Source organism: Monodon monoceros, unplaced genomic scaffold (assembly GCF_005190385.1).
Source record: "Monodon monoceros isolate NGI ecotype Baffin Bay Population unplaced genomic scaffold, NGI_Narwhal_1 Super_Scaffold_18, whole genome shotgun sequence".
NCBI lineage: Eukaryota > Metazoa > Chordata > Mammalia > Artiodactyla > Monodontidae > Monodon > Monodon monoceros.
Window position 1 is genome coordinate 93,460,746 of NW_021703774.1, and position 20,168 is coordinate 93,480,913.

The window sequence follows — 20,168 nt, forward strand, 5'->3', positions numbered from 1 at the left end:
AGAGGTGAGCATCTAACTAGAGACTTTCGCTGGTATTTTTCAAACTGCAGCAGAGAAAGCGAGTTTCTCTGTGGTATCAGAGTCTGTGATAGTACGTAAAAGTTGGGAGGTATCATGGGACACTATCTTACCAGGTAGAGCAAGCCAGTCTTCCCTGAGAGAAGTCAACCTCTAGAGTGGCAGAATTCAGATTTCTAACAGTTCTAGAGGCATTTGAGCCCCTGATACCAGTTGTTCCTGATGTGGGCTCAACTCCAGAGATGTGGTAATAGAGGGTTGACAAGTGGCTGTGTGGAGCTGAGTGGGACGGGGGTAGGAGTGGTGAGGAACCCTGATTTGCAGTGTTTGCTGACTTCTGGAGGAAACAAGTCTCACCATGGTCCATCTCAAGCTACCAACATGGCATCACTGAACGTGGAACTGGGAAGAGATATGCATGATCAGCTCTTGTGAGACAACACCAGCAACTCCAGCATGCTACTGCCTCTAAACCTACTGTTCATGGTTTAGTTACTTAAGCCCTTCTTGGAATTCTGAAAGCCAAAACATTCTCACTTTTGCCTTAGTTAGGCTATTTCTTTTAAAATATATCTGAGATTTCTGTACTGTATTACAAGTATTTTGCCCTAAGAGGAAAAAAAGTTAACACATTACAGTTATAACTTTATTATGAAAGAAAAATTTTTATTGGTTCAAGGCCAACTTTAAACCTTGATTATAATTGTTAGGATGTGAAAATTCTGACTATAGAAATTCTATTAGAAGTCTATTAGAAATTCAGGCATATATATTTTAAACATGGGTGTAACATTTTAATTAATGATGGGCAATAATAACTGATGAAGGCAGGGAAATTTAGTTCTGCTGGTTATAATCTTTAAGCTTAAGGAACTTTTTGAGAAGAAAGAAGTATAGCAATATTTATACTTTTGATACTTATTAAACATCCAACAAAGTAATAAAAAATGACGTACTGAGTGCATATGATGTAATAAGGAACAAAAAAGACAATGATCTCTGCCCTTGTGAAGCTTGAGTTCTAATGAGGGAAGGCAGCCATTAAACAATGGACATGACAAATAAATAAGAAAAAGTAGTATGGCAGAAAGGGATAAATGCTAAGGGACAAAAATCAGAGCAGTGTAAGAAAAAGGAGGGAAAGGAGTGATGGTGAGGAGACGGTAGCAACTTTAAATAGGATGGTTATTGAGAAGTTGAAGGGCTTCAATGAGAGTGAGAGAAGTGAGAGAGCCTTATGGCTCACCATGGCCATGGAGAGAAAGTGCTGACCAAGCACAGGAGACAGAGAGCACAAAGGACCTAGGATGGAAGCATGCCTGGTGGTTCCAGAAATAACAAGAAGGTCAGCATGGCTACATTGGAATAAGCTGTGGGAGGAATAGTAGGATATAAGGAAAGAAAGGTAACAGGGGAGCCAGATCATGCAGTCTTAAAGGTCATTGTAAGTATTTTGGCTTCTTCACTGACTGAAATGAGCCAGTGAACATTTTTAAGCAGGAGTGACATGACGTATCTTGTGTGTTAAAAATATCCTTCTGAAGATGTCTGCTTCTGATCATAATGGAGTAACTGGTACTGGACTTGCCCTCTGATGAAAAACTAAAAGAACTACATTAACAACTGTTCTCAAAACAGGTAGAGAGGACTGTGATGCCTGAGAGAAGGATGATTTCTATGAACCTTCTAGTTATCAGACTAGGGGACCTTTTTGGACTGTGACACTGGGAGCAAGAATAGTAATCTCACTGAGTTGAGGAGACAGAGATTAGAGTTTCGGAGGGTGAAGAGACTGCAATTTTCAGGGCAGAGTATGACAAGAAGGGAGCTATGCAGAGACGGAGTTCCAGGAATTTACCTAGAGTCATCTTGAGTCTGCCTGAATACTAAACTGTACATGAGTAGGGTTTGACTACATAAGGCTGGGAAAAGAACAACTAGTGGGAGCTGTAAATTGAACAATTTTCAGAGCTCACTCAGGCCTGGGATACATTACAATTTTTAAGCAGCCAGAGTTAAGAGACCTTGCTGAACACCTGTTGTATTCAAGAGAGTCATGTCTTAAGTAATAGGGTTAAAGTAGCCCTGGAGTAAAAATTACTATAAACCTATCCTATCAAAGCTTGAACACAAGCCTCAAAAGGATTAAGCTGATCCACAGATAATGTAAATGACTTCTAAAATAAAAACTTATCACTCCTTTAAAGCAAGACAACAAAATCCAGAGATAAAAACAGAACATTCACAATGTCCAGCATCCAAGAAAAAACTGCTAAACAGAAAGAGGAGGTGAGGGAGTTGACCACACAGATATCTGGAATAGGGCATTCCACACAGAGGAAACAGAGACCTAAAGGACTGAGATTTCTGCTTCTGGCAAAGATGGAATAACAGGGATTGGATTTACCCCGCTCCCTGAAACTTAAAAGAAAGAAACCACCACCAAAAACAAAAAAAACAGACAAAATATATGAAACAATGATTTTTCAAGACCCTGACATCAGGCAACAAAAGTCAGTGATCCCTGAGACATGGAAAGTAAACAAGATGAGCCCTACAATTGTCCCTGCCTACTTACTACCTTGAAAGAGTTTCCAGGTTGGGGCACAGGGAGAAGGAACCCAGGCAGACCTCAACTGACTTCCTGTGTTGAGGAGACGGAACTAAGAATCTGTGGAGACGAAGGCAGCTAGAGTTTTCAGATGAGAGTTGTGGATAAGGAGAAAGCTGCACAGAGAACTCCAGAGATCTGCCAAAGGTCTCCCTTGAGTATTCAGAAGAGTACTGATCAGTGCACGTCTCTGAGAAAAATACCTGAGACCAGGAACAGTGCTTGTTCTCACCAGCTAGACTGGGAGAACTCATAATTCATGAGGCACTGGGTAGAAAGTTCAGAAGGATCTTGCTTCAGTAGTGGGGAATAATGAGCCTTAGAAAGGGCATAGTTCTAGACTGGCTTAACAAATCATAAAAGTAAAACTCAAAAGACTATAATATTTCCAAGTAACTTCATTCCAGGACAAAGACCAAGAACATTTATAAGAATCCAAAAATACTCAGCACCCAACAAGGTAAAATTAATAATGTCTGGCATCCAAACAAAGATGATGAGACAAATGAAGAGGGAGGAAAACAAAACCCATAACAAGGAGAATAATCAATCCATGAAAATGGACCCAGCAGTGACACAGATGTTCAACTAGTAAACAAGGAAGGATTTCAGTCACCATAACTGCATTCCATATGTTCAAAAAGTTAGGTCAAGACATGGAAAATATTGAAACAAAAGAAAAAGATCCAAATCAAACTTTTAGAGATTAAAACTACAATGTCTGAGATGACAAATACAGACAATGGATTTAATGGATGGTGAGACGTGGCAGAAAAAAAGATAAGTGAATTTCAAGACACAGGAATAGAAACTATGCAAAAAGAAACGAAGAGAGAAAAAAGAATCTAAAAATTTGAAAGAGCATCAGACAATTCAAGTGGCTTAAAATAAAGAGTCCTCAAAGGAGAGAAGAAGGGAGACGTAAATTATTTGAAGAAATAATGGGTAAAAAATTCTCAAATTTTGTGAGAACAACAAACTTACAGATCCAAGAAGTTCAACAAATCCCCCACACAAGAAATATGAAGAAAATTACACCAAAGAACATCAAAATCAAATTGCTCAAAACCAGTGAAAATGAGAATATCTTATAAGCAGCCACAGGGGAAAAAAGACACCAGTATGTACAGAGGAACAAGGATAAGGATGACAGCAGATTTCTCATGGGAAACAATGCAAGCAAGAAGACAGTGGAGCAACATCTTTTTTTTAAACATCTTTATTGGAGTATAATTGCTTTACAATGGTGTGTTACTTTCTGCTTTATAACAAAGTGATCAGTTATACATATACATATCCCCATATCTCTTCCCTCTTGCATCTCCCTCCCTCCCACCCTCCCTATCCCACCCCTCTAAGTGGTCACAAAGCACAGTGCTATGCGGCTGCTTCCCACTATCTATTTTACATTTGGTAGGGTATATATGTCCATGCCACTCTCTCACTTTGTCACAGCTTACCCTTCCCCCTCCCCATATCCTCAAGCCCATGCTCTAGTAGGTCTGCGTCTTTATTCCCATCTTGCCCCTAGGTTCTTCATGACCTTTTTTTTTTTTTTAGATTACATATATATGTGTTAGCATACGGTATTTGTTTTTCTCTTTCTGACTTACTTCACTCTGTATGACAGATTCTAGGTCCATCCACCTCACTACAAATAACTCAATTTCATTTCTTTTTATGGCTGAGTAATATTCCATTGTATATATGTGCCACATCTTCTTTATCCATTCATCTGTTGATGGACACTTAGGTTGTGGAGCAACATCTTTAAAAGTACTGAAAGATTAAAACTGTCAGCCTAGAATTCTATACCTGTTGAAAATATCTTTCAAAAACAAAGGTGATAAGAGCCAGGTTTTTCACTGTCAGAGAAAGATGTTACCAATAAGCAAGGGAGACAGCTACAATGAACCCTGCTGTGGTGATATGAAGCAGAAATATGAGTGTGAACTGCTATTTATTTATATATAAAGAATGTCAGTTTGGTTCAAGGCAAATCCTGAAATAGAGAACACATAGATATATTTCAGTCATGTCTAAACTTGCTCTTTGATAGAAGTAAATCTCTCACAGTGATGTTTGACAGGTGGTAAATTCTACACCACAATATTAAACATTGGGTAAGATATTCTTTGTGAAGAAAAGATATCCGTATAAAACATTAAGAGAATGCTGGACTCTTCCAATTTATGCTAATCCAATTAAATACTTCTGTATTTGCCTAGAGAAATATGAATGCTGTTTTATATACTGCAATACATATAACATGAGAGAATGGAAGTTCTAGGCATTCCTGGAAAAAATTATAATTTAGTGATAAGTTCTGCTAACGATATTCCTGGATTGGACCAAAATATGGATATAAATTTATTCACAGTAAATGGATTTAGCAAGCAAGAAACAAATTATTCAAATGTAGTTATTAAGTAACTTTGCAAAAATTGAGGGACTCAATTTTACTTCTTACTTTTACTATACAGTGAAACTAATAATTTCTTTTCCAAGTAGCTACATGCACAAATTTTTCTATAAAGCAATTTGGCATAAACATACTAAGAATATTAATAAAGTTTAGATTTTTGGCTCAATAATTTCATAAAGACATTTATTTTCTGAGGAATTAACCGGTGATATAAACATAGATTATATATAAGGATGTTCATCACAGTTTATTATAATTAAACTCACAACAAACTAAATATCTAATGATTGGGAATGATTAAATTATGGTACAAATTATGGTATTCTGTAAGCAGGAATAGTATAAAGCCACTATAAATCATATTATCAAGGGATATTTAATAACATGATTACTTTTACTGTTTTCTTATATTTTATGCATCTATATAGATCCTTTCAAATCCTTTCTGGAAAAAAGTATGACTGAAATGTGGCAGTAAGCAGGGAGGTGGAATTCACATACGATGACACTGTAAGCAGGTATCAAAATTGTTTAGCTAGTATAAACCCAATTTTGTTTTGAAACAAAAAGCATAAATAAAAGACTTTTTATACCTTTTTATAATTTATAAAAAGGTATAAAATTGGGAAACATTTTTATATTACAGCTATAAGTATGAAGAGATAGATTGAGAAGTAATTGCCCAAAGAATTAAATTGTGAAGTTTTAATACTTAAGTGACTGTGAGAATCATATTTATATTTGCAAGAATGATTAAATTTATTACAGAAGTAATGGTGTCATTTTGAACAGTACAAATATCAGAGATTAGCCATCTGAGCACAACTAAATAACCTGTCCCTTGTTCAGCTTATACAAATATTGTTTTTATAATTACACAAGGATTCAGAGAACTTGTAGAGCAAAGGTTGAAACTCATACAAAACCTCTAAAACAGTATTTGGATCAGTGGTCTACCTTCAGAAAAAAAATGACAAGTAGTCTCCAAATTTGAATATTTATTTACATAATATACGTGTATGATAATTTAATAGATCATGTAATTTATAAAACACAAAAATAAGAGTAAGATGTAAATAAAATAAATAATATTTTAAATAATTAATTTTATTTACTAATTAATGGAACAAATCTTTTGGCTCTCACTAAAAGTTAATATTGGTAATATCTGTCATGAAAGTAATGTGATTAAATAAACTTCATTAATTTAAAAAGTCTTGGTTTAATATTGTCTGATAAAGTAATTTAAAGATTCCAAGTCCTATTTATTTTGATACTTGATTTAATGACCTCAGATTTGAAAAAAATATGACATAAAGATACCCAAATCCCAATGGATAAAGTTCTTGGTAGGTATGTATACTAGTCCATGACCTTAACTTTTCAATTCCATTCATCAGTTATGTAAATATTTTTGTTGAAATGTGCTAGTAAATATAAATATTTTCCTTGACATACATCAATTGCTTTTATAAGCTAAAGAGAAGATGTCCCATTTTATATATTAAAGAGATGATCTGAAAACCAACTGAAATTCTTTATTTGGTAGATTTCAAACAGATTAGAAAACTTTGTTATCAACTTTTAAAAGTGAGTAGATATTCATTTATATGGGTAAAATCATATGATGAAAGTGTTACTAAAAATACATATTCAAAATGCTCTCCCTGTAGCAAGGGTTGGCAAACTATACCCTCTTTCTGTAAATAAAATTTTATTGGAACAGTCACACCATTTATTTATGTATTGTCTATGGCTGCTTTCATAGTACAATGGCAGAGCTGAGTAGCTGCAACAGAAAGCATATGGCCTGCAAAGCTGAAAATACTTGCTATCTGAACCTTTACAGGAAAAAAATGTGTTGAACTCTGCTCTACAGCATCAATTCCCAACAAAAGCAGTTTACTTTCACACTCATGTTTACCTCAGAGTTTGACTGTGTTTATTTTTTCTGATAATATTTTCTAAGTATACTATAGAAAAAGCTGTGTGTCATTTCAGAAAAGGACAAAACTCAAACAGCAAATTTCAAACACTTTCTAACTCATCTTTAAGTTTGACAACCTCCTGAGGTAAAAGAGGCATGTACGGTTACACTACCTCTCATTACAAAGTATTGTAAAGATGCTACTATTTAAGATAGTATAGCTTGTATATCTACTTAACCTGGTTTAGGTAAAAGTGTAATTCATGGCAACATAATGCAAGCAAACCAGTGGCAGTATGACTGTCAACCTCTTCTAGACCTATAACCACCACTCTTTCCTCAGAATATATCTTTTTTATTATTAATGCATCTGACGTACAAACTGAGAGCATCGATATCAATTCATATATTAGCAAAATTTAATTACTTTAATTAAAATAGAATTTTTTTTTTGGTAGTGTTGTGCAGCTTGTGGGCTGTTAGTTCCCCGACCAGGGATCGAACCCAGGCCCTTGGCAGTGAGAACACAGAGCCCTAACCCCTGGACCACCATGAAATTCCCCTTAGTTGACTTTAAAAATCAAAAATAGATAGGTAGATACGTAGACAGAAAGAAAGAAAGAGAGAAAAGAAAGAGAAATAAATCCTATTCTTTCTATATCCCAATAGACAGGTCAGTGCATACCCCCAAGAGTATATATATATATATATATATATATAGAGCCACTCTGTAGACCTCTAATCCATATCCCTGAAACTAAAATTTTTATATACAGTAAATGAAACATCAGAATACCTAGAGTGTATCAGCTTCCATAAATAATTGCTCGGTTTGCTAAAATTAGCTTAGCACAGCAGCACATGGTGTGTTTATCTTATTCCTCATACACAAGGAATACTTTACTCAGATTAGCCATTTCCCTCTTGCAGGCAATTAAACTGGCAAGACGAGTGATTAAACTATTACTGTAAACTAAGTTTTTCTACCCCATTCCCTCCACTCAATCTATATAATCTTGACTCCTAATCAAGGAATCTTTATAAATATTTTCTTTTAAAAAAATAGAAATTGTAATTTGACCAACCTATATAAAAAATGGAAGAATTCCAGGTTTAGGGAATAATGATTTTATTCATTATTTGCCACTAAAAGAGATAGGAAATACAGGGCCAGGCTATCATTTGGCTAGAAAAGATAATTACGCGGTCTTGTACTTGTTAAATCAGAAGAGTCTATAGAGATATTAGCCTTGAAAATGCACAGGAATCATTTCTTAGGGAAAAGTGAAAAGGAAGGCAAAATGAAGAAGGGGTTGGTGAAAGAACCAAAAATTGCCAGAGCTTTTCTTTACACCTAATTGGTCACCAAGTCTTATGAATTTTAAAATGTCTCATACTCTGTCCCTTTTTTTTTCAACCCTGATGTAGTTAAACCAGACATGTTTTTAAAATAGCCTTCTCCATGATTTCTTGTCTCCAATGTCCCTTCTCTTCATCTTTCACAGTATAATTATCTTCTAAAATAATACAATGACATCATTACTGCACGAAAAAAATTCGACATGTTCCCATTTATATCATTTGGATGAATTTACTGGCTTTAACCAGAGTTACAGAGTCACCATATTCTTATTTTATAAACCCTTCAGAGTTCCCTCTTCAAATAGCCTGGCTAGCTTTAAATGGCACTTTAGTAATCAACCAGCAAGGATTTATTAGCTGTTGCACACTGCACTAGGTTTGTAATAATTTCTATCTTCACAGATAAACTCCAGTTGGACACTATAAGCTTTTAGACACTGCTACATCCTTAAGCACTTAACTGTTCTATGCCCATTGAGTAATCAGAAATCAAGGAAAGGAGATAATAACAAATTAAGGAAAAGCTTCATGGAGTAGGTGGAATTTTAGCTGAAGGTTGAGAGGGAGGCAACACATAAAATGATAGCAAAGGGATTTAATAGATATACAGGAATCTGACAGGAGTGGAGGTGTAAGAACAGGCATGAGAAAAGCCACTGGGGAGGGAATTAACAAGGGAACTGGAAAGATATAGGACACCAATAATGAGGAACAATGAGATAAAATCTTGGCTAAGGAAGGCAGATTATAGACATTATAGAATGTCCTGGAAGGCAGGCAGAGGTGTTTAAATTTGACCTTATAAACACCAATTAATAAAAAGAGAAGAGATGGCATAAGAAGATTATTTCAGCATCCATATTCAGGCATATGGAAGAGACAGGCAGGCAAGAGGAGACATCTGGAAAGAAATTATAGGGCTTAAAAAGAGACTTCAGTTAAAGAGAAAAAATCATCAAAGAATAGTACAAAGTTTCTAGCCTTGGAAACTATGAAAATGGAAAAGTAAACAGGGAAGCTGAGAAGTAAAGAACATTTGAGAATTTTGAGGAGATGGTTTTGGACATGTTAAATTTAAGCAAATCTGACTGGAGCCATCCTAAGGTTCTTCCATAGCATGATACTAGGATGAAGCCAAGAATCGATGGTGAGAATAGACAGGTATAGCGATCTAGCAATGCCTTATATCTATTTAGGGCTTTAAAGCCATTTATTATTCATTTTGAGCCTCAAAACTCAGGAAAGTAGAAAAGCAGAAATTAATACCTTCATATCACAAATAAATTAATGTTTAGAATTAATGTGACTTACCCAAAGTCAAACAATTTGTTAGCAGCAGAGCCAGGAAAATTCTAGTTCCCTACTCTTGCCATTACACTCGCTTGCTTCCAAGAAGCAAGCAAAGCTCAAGGCCTTTCTTCCAAAAGGAGTCATCAGTATGGAGGCAACAGCTGAGGCCATGAGAATGTATACTTCTTTGAGGGCAGGAGAACAGAAAAAGAAAGGATTCCTTGCAGATATACACAATTAAAATGTGGAAGAAGAGAGCTCAGCAAAAGACACCACCAAGTTGACAGGAATACTTAAGAGTGTAGGAAAAAAAATTAAAACCAGAAAACTGCAGAGTCAGGAAAGCCTAAGTACTCAGTGATCTTAAATGCTGAAGTTGGAAGAAGATAAAGATTTGGCATGGAGGAAACACATTTGATGGACGAAATTTCTTTTAAAAATTCAGCTCTTGAGAAATTCAGGGAAAAAAAATTTCTTCAAATGTTTACTACTATCAACATTCATTTGGTACAATAATAAAGGGGACTGTATTTTATTTTTCATACATTAAACTTCTATTGACTACTTCACAAGTTATATTAACATAAATAAGTGTGAAATGCTTTTTTTTCAATGCTGAAAAATATAAAGTCTAAGAAAATAAAGCATCTATTTGATAAGTCTTATAGAAATATAATTTGATCTTTTAAATCACAGCTCAAATATATTTCAACACAACCTGATCAGTTATTTCACTTTTTCAGCAAAAAAATATTTTCAGCTTTTTAACCTTCTCCATAGTTGAGAGGCTTTTGACAAACATAAATAATAGTTTACTTTTTGCTGTGATCTATTTTACTAATTCAAATGTCTGGTAAAGGAAAAGAGCGAGAGCTATAAAAAAGCAAAACTACAGATATACCCAAAGGAAAATTACTTATGAAGCAATTTCCCAAGTTTTAATAGTAAATGCTAATGGAAATAATACGGTCAATCTTCCGATTATAAATGCAACTTCTGTCTTAAGTGGAAGTTAGAATGCAAAGTAAAGTGAACAATTTTATTCTCATTCTAACATGACAGATATAAATAAAACATTTTCAACTAAAATCCACTTTCATTAGTGATATTGTTTAGAACACAGCAACGTCTTCGCACAAATCAGGTTTAGAAAGGTCCTTGGAAATGATGTCTAAAAGTTAAAAGAAATTTTAACATGACTATGAATTAAAAATGTAAAAGACACAGAGCTAATCAAATGACTTACTACTGACCTTGTTCAAGTCTGAAGAGGGTCTTTTCCAGCTTTTCCATTTCGTTCAGAAGTAAAATCCTAATCTGTTTACTGTGTCCCATTTTGGCTTCTAGAGGATTCGAAATCTTTCAGAAGAATGAAAAGAACTCCGAAATCGAATGAGGTACCCCTACGAAACAAAAAAGGAATCAAGATAAAGAAAATAACTGTACCTTAGATTCTCTAAGGCTGACAGCCACACTTACATGTTCAAAATGTGTTTTAACCCTAGCAGAGCAACGAGAAAGAATGAATCTTATACATAAGATCAGAAAAAGCAAATTGATAGTTGTTTCCTCCCTTCGAGCACAAGACCGAAGCAAAAATTACAGTTTAAAAAAATGAAGTATTTTTACATAATCAATACGTTTTGGAAAGCCTGGAGCTGGGTGGGGGGGGATGGGGTAAAATTCCCAGTCCCAAGCCAACCGGCTTCGAAGACTTTCATATGGCACTTCTGCTTACAAGAGATTAGCCTGCTCAAATATAACAGGTGGGAGATCTCCCCATTCCCAAATTCGGGTCGGAAGCCACCAATGGGGAGATGAGAACAGAGGGAAGCAGTTGTTGTCCCTAGAATAGCTGCCGTGGACACAGAACGTACATACAGAGCTATAGATAGAAGGAACGCATTTCCCCGGGACGCCGGCGGCATTCCTAGCACTTACACCGAGCAAGTTATACGTGCCGCTTCTGGGACACTGCAGGGCCCGGACTCTGCTGTTAAAACAGTCGGGGGAGGAGACGCAAAGGAAAGTTAAAGGGAAAAGGCAGGCTGCCCAGGCGCAGAAAGAAGCCGCCGACGAGGAGGGCCGGGCGCCGTGAAGGGCAAAGGGAGGGGCGGCGGCAGCCGAGGCAGGGCCGAGGCCGCTGTGTGAGTGACAGAAAGCTTCTCCGTGACTCCGCCTCGCGCCGGTCCCCGAGGAGACCCTCGAACCCCACGGGGCCTCGAGAGCAGACAGCCGGGGTGGGAGCTGACAAGTCCCTTCGCCCACTTCCGGGAATCTCCGCACCTGCGCGCCCCAACCGGTACTCTCGCGAGAGTCCGGTCGCGGGCTGCCCGGGTGTAGGAGGTGGCTGAGGACCAGCCGGCGGGCTGCCTTTTTTCTCGCCCGGAGGAAGGTGAGACGGCTGGGGCGTGCGTGCCTCACCTTTCACAGTCTGCGAGCGCATGGTTGAACGTTAAAATGCCGCGGTAGGGGGCCGCGAGCTAGTTTGAGCTGCACCACAGCGTCGTTTTGTGGACCCGCTGAATGGCGGGAGGCAATCCACCTGGCTTCCTGTGCCATTTCTACCACATTATGTTTTGTGTCTTCGTTTTGACTTTGTTACGTGGCCTAAGTTTTCTTGGCCTAAATTCCCTGAGCCTTGATTTCCCCGTGTCTAAAATGAGGGGCCTGGCTACAGTCTCAGACATTCCATCCTTCGCGTGTCCACATTTCTAGTCCTATCACAGAGCGGGCCCGTCTTCCTGAATACAGACATGTAAGGACTAGGTGGGTGAGGTGTGGCCAGTCTGTGAACGACCAAGGGGCAAATACACGTGTGTTTACAACGTCTGGTTGCACCTAATGTACACCGCGTAGACTTGAAGATCGTCTGAGACTAAGAATCTATATTGGCTATAGCTGCACATATTTTAGGCCAGACATTCAAGACATGGTGCAGATGCCTAAGGAGATTTTATGCCTGAGGGAAAAGGAAAGCCCATTTTTCAGGGCCTTTGGAGGGCACCTAGGGATCATGAGAAAATGGACAAAAGGTCTGGAGTGTGGAGAAGAATCTTGCTTTCTTTACTGTGGAATTACTGTAGGTCCAAGAAGAATAATGGGTTAAAAACTAAAGATACTGAAATGTTTGCTTGTTTCAGTAGTTTTCTGAGAATGGCTAGTTGCAAGTGGTGCAAAACTGAGTTTGGAAACCCACAGCTCATTTGTTCACTCAACTGACATTTATTGAACATCTACAATTTGCCAGGCACATAGGTGCTGGGAATGCGGCAATGAAACAAAGTCACTGCCCTCATGGAACTCCTACATGTGATTGGTAGCAGACAGATAAATTAAGTAAATTACATACAATAATTAAAGGTCATAAGGCATAAAGCTAAGAAGGGGAAAGTATGGAAGAATCAGGAGAGGGTGGTTTGCAGTTTTAAGTACAATAATGAGTAAAGGACTTGCTGGTAAATTGACATTTGATCCAAAACAGAGAAAGAAGGTAGAGGATATCCAGGGCAGAGGGTTATACACATAGGTACAGGAAGTGCAAGGGCTGGGAGGTAGGAGCATACTTGGTGAATTCAAAGAGGTCACTGTAGCTGAGTGGAGTAGAGGTAAAAAGTTAGGACAGATAGATGGGGAGGGGTGAGTGGCCTAAAAGGCTTTGTAGGCCATTGCAAGGACCTGCGCTTTTGCTCTGGGGAAAAGAGCCATTGGAGGATTTTGAACAGAGCAGTGACGTAATCTGACTGACTTTTAAAAGGGTCACTCGGCAGCTTTATAGGGAATAGCTAAATGAACCTTAGGGTGTGGTTAGGAAGGAAGCAAGGAGACCTGTTAGGAAGCTATTTCAATTATCTAGGCAAGACATAGTGGTGTGTGTGTGTGTGTGTGTGTGTGTGTGTGTGTAGCAGTGAAGGTGGAGAGAAGTTGTTGAACTACGAATCTATTTTAATGGTGAAGCCTACACCACCTACTGGTGGAGAGAAAGGAGTCAAGGATGATTTAAAGTTTTTTAGCCTGAGCAACCAGGACATTATTTCTGTCCAACAGAAATATAATATGCCACATAGGTAATTAAAATTCTTCTAGTAGCCACATCAAAAAAAAAGGTAAAAAGAAACAGGTGAAATTAATTTTAATAATATATTGTATTTAACTGTATCTTAAACATGATTTCAGCATGCAATCAGTATAAAAGGTTATTAATGAGGTATTTTAGATTCCTTTTTTGTACCGTCTTCTAAATGTAGTGTATATTTTACGCTTCCAGCATGTCTCAATTCTGATAGCGACATTTCAAGTGCTTGATAGCTTCATGTGGCATGTGGACAGTGCAGAAGAAGCTGTCATTTAGTGAGAGAGGAAGCAAAGGGGAGGGGCAGGATTGGAGGGTGAAATTCAGGAGTGTTGTTGTAGACTGTCAATAAGCAAGTGAAGATGACTGTCCACTTCCTTGAGATGACCATCAAACATCCAAGTGGAGATACTGAGTTACCATTTGTAGCCCCGGTCTCCAAAGGACTGTTTTTCAAATTGTGAGTCGTAACCCATTAAGGGTTGTAAAATTGATTTATTTGTTGCAACCAGCAATTTTAAAAAAGAAATAAGAAAGCTCTGAATGCACTGCATCTAATAAAAGTATTGTTTCACAAAACTTCTGTTTCTATTACTTATGTTTTGATATGCTGGGTCATGTATTCCTCCTGGGGGGTCAGGGTTAAAAACAAGTTTGAGAGCCGCTGTGTGAAGTCATAATAATTCATGATTATGAAATGGTGCCTGGGTTTGAATCCCAGCTCTGCCTCTAACTAGCTGTGAAGCTTTGGAAGATACTCAACTTCTTTGTGCTTTGGTTTTTCCAACTGTGAAGTAGGGATAAAAATAGTACCTACTATTAATTAAACAAGGACCTAAGAACTGTGCCTAATACATACTAAATACTGTGTAAGTACACATATCAGCTCTGACCCTGTTGTGAAACATAGTCCACATTTATGTTTGTCTTCAGTCTCTCCTTTCCATACCCCCTTTGGATTTCAGGTTTTCCTATTACTGTGTCATCGCACAGCCCACCTGGTGATCACTCTTCACCAGGGCTCCAAAATTAGCCTTGCCTGCTGTCCTTCCTCCAGCAAAACACTCACTTCAGTGCCCAGCATTTCAGCCAGGTATAAGAAGTAAAACAGATTGATGAAGTGAATTGCTTTAGTTGTGAATTCTTAAACAAACGCTTAAATTTAAAAAGAAGATTTGTTAATCCAAATGGCCTTAATTTGGGAGATTTCATGTTGTGAAAGAAAGTGAAGAATGTTAAGTAATGAAAACATTATGATTTAATGTGATGTGTCTCTAAGATTAAATTTATAAGCAACATATTATCCTTCTTAAAAAGAAGGCATGCTATTTGCGAAGTTCTTGGAATGCCAGTGAATTTGCAGTCTAGGGCAATAGTGGTGCCATGTGCCGCCTTCATTTTGGTGAACATTTGTCATGTGCCTGTCCTGTGCATGACAGCGAGCTATATATACACAATAATCTCATGCTGGAGTTGTTAGGAGAAGACTCTCCTTGAGGAACAACTGATGGATGATCTCAGCTATTTGGCAGAGACTCTAGTGTTTTCTAAAACATTGATATTAATGCAGCTGGCGAGTGGGAGAAGGGCTGTGGTCAGAAGGGGCTTTCTTCAGGTTTGTGTATGTATGTGTATGTTTTCTGAAAGGAAAGGAGTATTTGGGGATATTATTTATGGTTAGGTCCCAATTCTGTGATCTTCTGGGTCTGAAGTAGAGGGGCTGCCTTATTTGGTTTTTATATTCAACAGTATTTTCTGTGTATTTTGTTTTGTAGCAATAGTATACTGATATTATTAATAGTTTTATCTTATAAAATTTGGAACTGTGTTTCCAAAATCCCTTCTAAGGTGAATAATTTATTCTGCATGTTTTGAAATATCCAGATATAGCCAGTGAGGAGAAGAAGGGAAGATAGGAAAGGAAATAGAATTGAAGTCAGAGAGGTGTGGAAAAACAGTGATTTTTCAAAAAGGAAAGAGTACAACATCTCCTTTGGAGATAAACAAACCTCAGATTAGTTTCAGTCTCTCTGAATTACAGTTGATTCATCCATAAAATGGAGAGAACAACACCTCACTTGTGGGGTCACTGTGAAGAGGAGATGAAATAATGAAAGCATTTTAAGTGTTATTTGGGGACTTCCCTGGTGGCACAGTGGTTAAGAAGCCGCCTGCTAATGCAGGGGACACGAATTCGAGCTCGAGCTTTGGTTCAGGAAGAGCCCACATGCCATGGAGCAACTAAGCCCGTACGCCAAAATTACTGAGCCTGTGCTCTAGAGCCTGCGAGCCACAACTACTGAGCCCACGTGCCTAGAGCCCATACTCCACAACAAGTGAAGCCACCACAGTGAGAAGCCCGCTCACCACAAGGAAGAGTAGTCCCAGCTCGGCGCAACTAGAGAAAGCCCACACGCAGCAACGAAGACCCAACGCAGCCAGAAATAAATAAATAAAATAAAATAGTGTCATTTAGCATTTAGCAAAAATTAGGCTTTTAATAAGGATAGCCTTAAAAAAGAAGGGGTGATGGGGACTTCCCTGGTGGTCCAGTGGATGAGACTCCGTGCTCTCAATGCAGGGGGACTGAGTTTGATCCCTGGTGGGGGAGCTAGATCCCACATGCATGCCACAACTAAGAGTCCACATGCCGCAACTAAAGGTCCCTCATGCCACAACAAAGACCCGGCACAGCTTAAATAAAATAAATAAATAAATAAATAAATAAATATTAAAAAAAAAGAAAGAAGGGGTGATGACTAGTTGCCTTTGCTGGGTCAAAGATGGCCGTCAGACAAAGTAGATGAAGAGGATTCTAGGGCATGGCAGAGACAAAAGACATCACTGAAAGGTCTCTTACTCCATGAAGTATAAAGGTGAATTCAAAGAACAAAGTCAGAGCCCAAGTTTTCAGCCTAAATTGTACAAAACTGAGGAAGGGTGGAGGCTAAGAATGAAGTAAGTGTTAGTTGGTATATAGTAAATATTTGTTTGAAAATTTATTGAGATGTACATATATAGAGGGAAATATAGTTGTATTTCTATTGAAACAAAATATCTTGGGCTCTTAGAGCTAACATAGGAAAAGTCATTAAAGAATTCCTAAGCATTGATATAACAAATTAGCCCAAAGCAGTGCATGGAATGCTTGGAAAGCATGATAGGAGGAACTTCAAGAGGGCATTTTTAGTGGTGATCTTTTCTTTATTCTTAGATCTTTAAAAAGTTCTTTGGTCTCCAATTTAATGCTAAATCATTTTCCCTTGCAAGTAAATTTAACTTTCTGTTAAAATAGTGGCTGCAGAGTTTCCATATAGGAGGGTTTAGAGTAGGCAGTCTGGTTGAGGAGAAAGGACAAGGAAGAGGACCTTGAAGTTAATTTTCTATGTTTGTCAAGGTGACTACAGCTGCATATGACAGAAGAAAACAAAACAACAGTGGCTTAAACTAGAGATGAGTTTATTTTTCTCTCACATAAAAGTCCATAGGTGAGGTGAGCAATTCAGAGCTGGCATGGCAGCTCTATAACATCATCAGGAAGCCAGACTCTCTCTAGTTCACAGCTTCCTTCCTCTTATTATGTGGAACTCATCATAGTACAATAAGGCTGCCAGAGCTCCAGCTATCATATCCACATTCAGGGAACAGAATGGAGGAAGAGGAGAAGAAGGGTGATTTTCCTACCTTTAAGAATTCCTGGAAATACTACACATTTCCACTTGCATCTCACTAGCCAATACTTAGTCACAAGGTACATGCAAATGCAACCTTTATCTAGTCAGCAGCGAGACTACCCAAAACCTGGGTTCTGTTATTACAGAAAGAAAGAATGGATTTTGGCAGATAACCAGTAGTCTCTGACACAGTTTGCATGGTACTTTATTTTTTACTTTATTAGAAAGCAATACAGTTTGGAGCACAGGGATGGAAGGCTCAGGAGGAATGTCTCCAAGGGGGAAAAAAAAAACTTATTATGTAACATGCCTGACTGCACTGAGAGATGTTTCACAAACATCTCACAGTTTTCTGTCAGAAAGCCTAGGGGTGAATCAATCAATGATTCACTTGCTAAACAAACAAAACAAACGGGAGACTACGGCTTTATATCTGTCAGCCAAATGAGCTTGCTAAAACTAAACTTCAGAACTGGCCAACTTTCCCTTCACGTCACAAAGGACTGGGGTAATCATGCTCACTGCATGTTTATTCCCAAAGGGAAGAAGGGCAGAGGTGAGCCAAGCTCACCCAGTTATTCTTCCCAAATTCATCAACTGGGTAAGTCACTCTGCCTCCCCAGGAATGGAGTAAGTTAAAGAGCAAAGAGAAGCGAGGAGTTTGTTTAGGGAAGCCCTTTCTTTAAAGAAAACAGAATTAGGGAAAGCCATTCTTCTTCAGGCATTATGCAAGTCATTTAACCTCTTTTGTGCCCAATTCCTAAACTGTAATCTTTCTTCCAAGGATATGCAAAAATAAAATATATAAGATGTTTTGAAAATGAATATATGCCCTATAAATAGCTAATAACAAGTAATATTTAGTGAGCATCTAGGAGGTACCAGGCACTGTTCTAAGCCCATTACATGTACTGATTTAATTCCCAAAACAACACTGTCATTACCCCCAACTTAAAGACAAGGAAACTGAGTCCCCAAGTTTAAGTAACTTGCTTAAGGTCAGATAGTGGAAGAATGTGATTTCAATTGCATTCTCAGTGATTCTGTTCAGTAAACTCTAAATCTGAGGGCACTAACATTATCCCCATGGCCTGGTAATCAATAAAGTTTTTAGAAATTAAAGTTGGATGTTGCTTACTTTATCTATGGCAGTGTCAACAGTGAGTTTGTTTTCTTGCTTCTATGGATTTTCTAGCTAATTTAAGACAGAGTCATCTCAGGACAGTTACTTCAGTTACCCTGCCTTCCCCTCCCTCCCATGGGTCTGGAGTAGATGCTCCCTATCTATGATCCTTTGTTGTATATGTTGTGTTATGTTGTATGATAACTGCTCCCTTTCCCACTGGGGTCCCTTAGACAGGGGCTGTGTTTTCTGTCTCTGGATGGCAAGTTGTAAAGTTATTTACACTTTTTAGATACAATAAGAAAACCATACTTTATTCTTTAAAAAATTTTTTAATACATTTTATATTTTAGAATAGTTTAGAGTTAAGAAAATAGTTGCAAAGAAAGTACAGAGTTCCTGACTACTTCACACCCAGTTTCTATGTTTCAATATGTTCCCCTATTGTTAACATAGTAAGATGCATTTGTTACAATTAGTGAACCAATATTGATACATTATTCTTAACTACAGTCCATATTTTATTCATTTCTTTTTTGTGATGGGAACAATTTAAGATCTAGTCTCTCAGCAACTTTGAAGTTTATAACACAGTATTGTTGTCTATAACCCCTGTGCTGTGCGTTAGATCTCCAGGATTTATCTACTGGTTGCAAGTTTGTACCCTTAAACAGTATTTCTCCAATTCCCCCTTCCCCCAGGCCCTGGTAACCACCATTCTACTCTGTTTTTACAAGTTCAGCTTTTTTAGATTCTACATATAAGTGATATCATACAGTAGTTGTCTTTCTCTCAGCATAATGCCCTCAAAGTCCATGGACATTGTTGCAAATGGCAGGATTTCCTTTTTTCTCATGGCTGAAGAATATTCCATTGTGTATATATACCATATCTTCTTTATCCCTTCATCCATTGATGGACACTTATGTTGTTTCCATATATACTTTATTCTTACAAACTGCTCCGATCTCTTTACCATTCCCCAACTGCTAGGTAGGCATGGAAAACAAAAAAAAAATTTAGTCTGTTTTAAAACTAATTCTGATCCAGTTATTTAAGTAACTCTTTAACTCTGTCTCTTTGAAATCATTGTTTTATGGTTTCAACCCCTCTTCCTCTGCTTACTTCTAAGATGGTGTCTGGCACACAGAGCAGGGTCTCACATGAACTTGTTGCATTGGGGGAGTTGAACTCTATGACCCTGAACTGGTCATTGTGCAGGGACTGGCATCACCTGAAGTATGTCTGTCTCATCTTATTCTTGGTTATCCTGTTGGCAAAAACTACTGATGTATGTAGCTGATAATTTCTTGGTCATTCTTGGCTTGGTCAGAGCCTAGAGGCCCTTCCTGCTATCTCAGCCTTCCTTGAAATCTTACTTTCACTACAGACTCCTTTGAATATATGAGATATTCTCAGCCTGGTCCAAGGCCCAAAGCATCCATCCATAAGTCTTTGTTGGAGTGATTACACCTTTGCTGGGAACACGGGCGTACCAATATCTCTTCAAGGTCCTGCTTTCAAGTCTTTTGGGTATGTACTAAGAGGTGGAATTGCTGGATCATATGGTAAGTCTATTTTTTATTTTTTGAGGAACCATCATACTGTTTTCCCCAGCAGCTTTACCATTTTGCATTCCCATGAACAATGCATGTGTTCCCAGTTT

The 20,168-nt window shown here is 37.9% G+C and overlaps 2 protein-coding genes across 3 annotated transcripts in view; one reads left to right on the plus strand and one right to left on the minus strand.

The window, feature by feature from the left end:
- Positions 1-11,905, minus strand: part of AGL (amylo-alpha-1, 6-glucosidase, 4-alpha-glucanotransferase) — a 79,108-nt gene extending 67,203 nt beyond the window's left edge. The window contains exons 1-2 of the mRNA XM_029229655.1: positions 11,575-11,905; positions 10,887-11,036 (exon numbers count right to left, since the gene is read on the minus strand). Of these exons, the coding sequence (XP_029085488.1) occupies positions 10,887-10,968 (82 nt within the window). The 5' untranslated portion in view covers positions 10,969-11,036; positions 11,575-11,905. The remainder of the gene's footprint in view (positions 1-10,886; positions 11,037-11,574) is intronic.
- Positions 11,906-11,954: 49 nt separating this feature from the next.
- The window catches only part of FRRS1 (ferric chelate reductase 1), a 94,409-nt gene continuing 86,195 nt past the window's right edge, over positions 11,955-20,168 (plus strand). Inside the window, exons 1-2 of one of the 2 annotated variants that reach the window (XM_029226854.1) lie at positions 11,955-12,028; positions 19,893-20,035. The gene's annotated coding sequence lies outside the window, so the exon portion shown is untranslated. Of the gene's footprint in view, positions 12,029-19,783; positions 20,036-20,168 lie in introns of those variants that run through there. The other variant, XM_029226856.1, reaches the window with a different exon arrangement.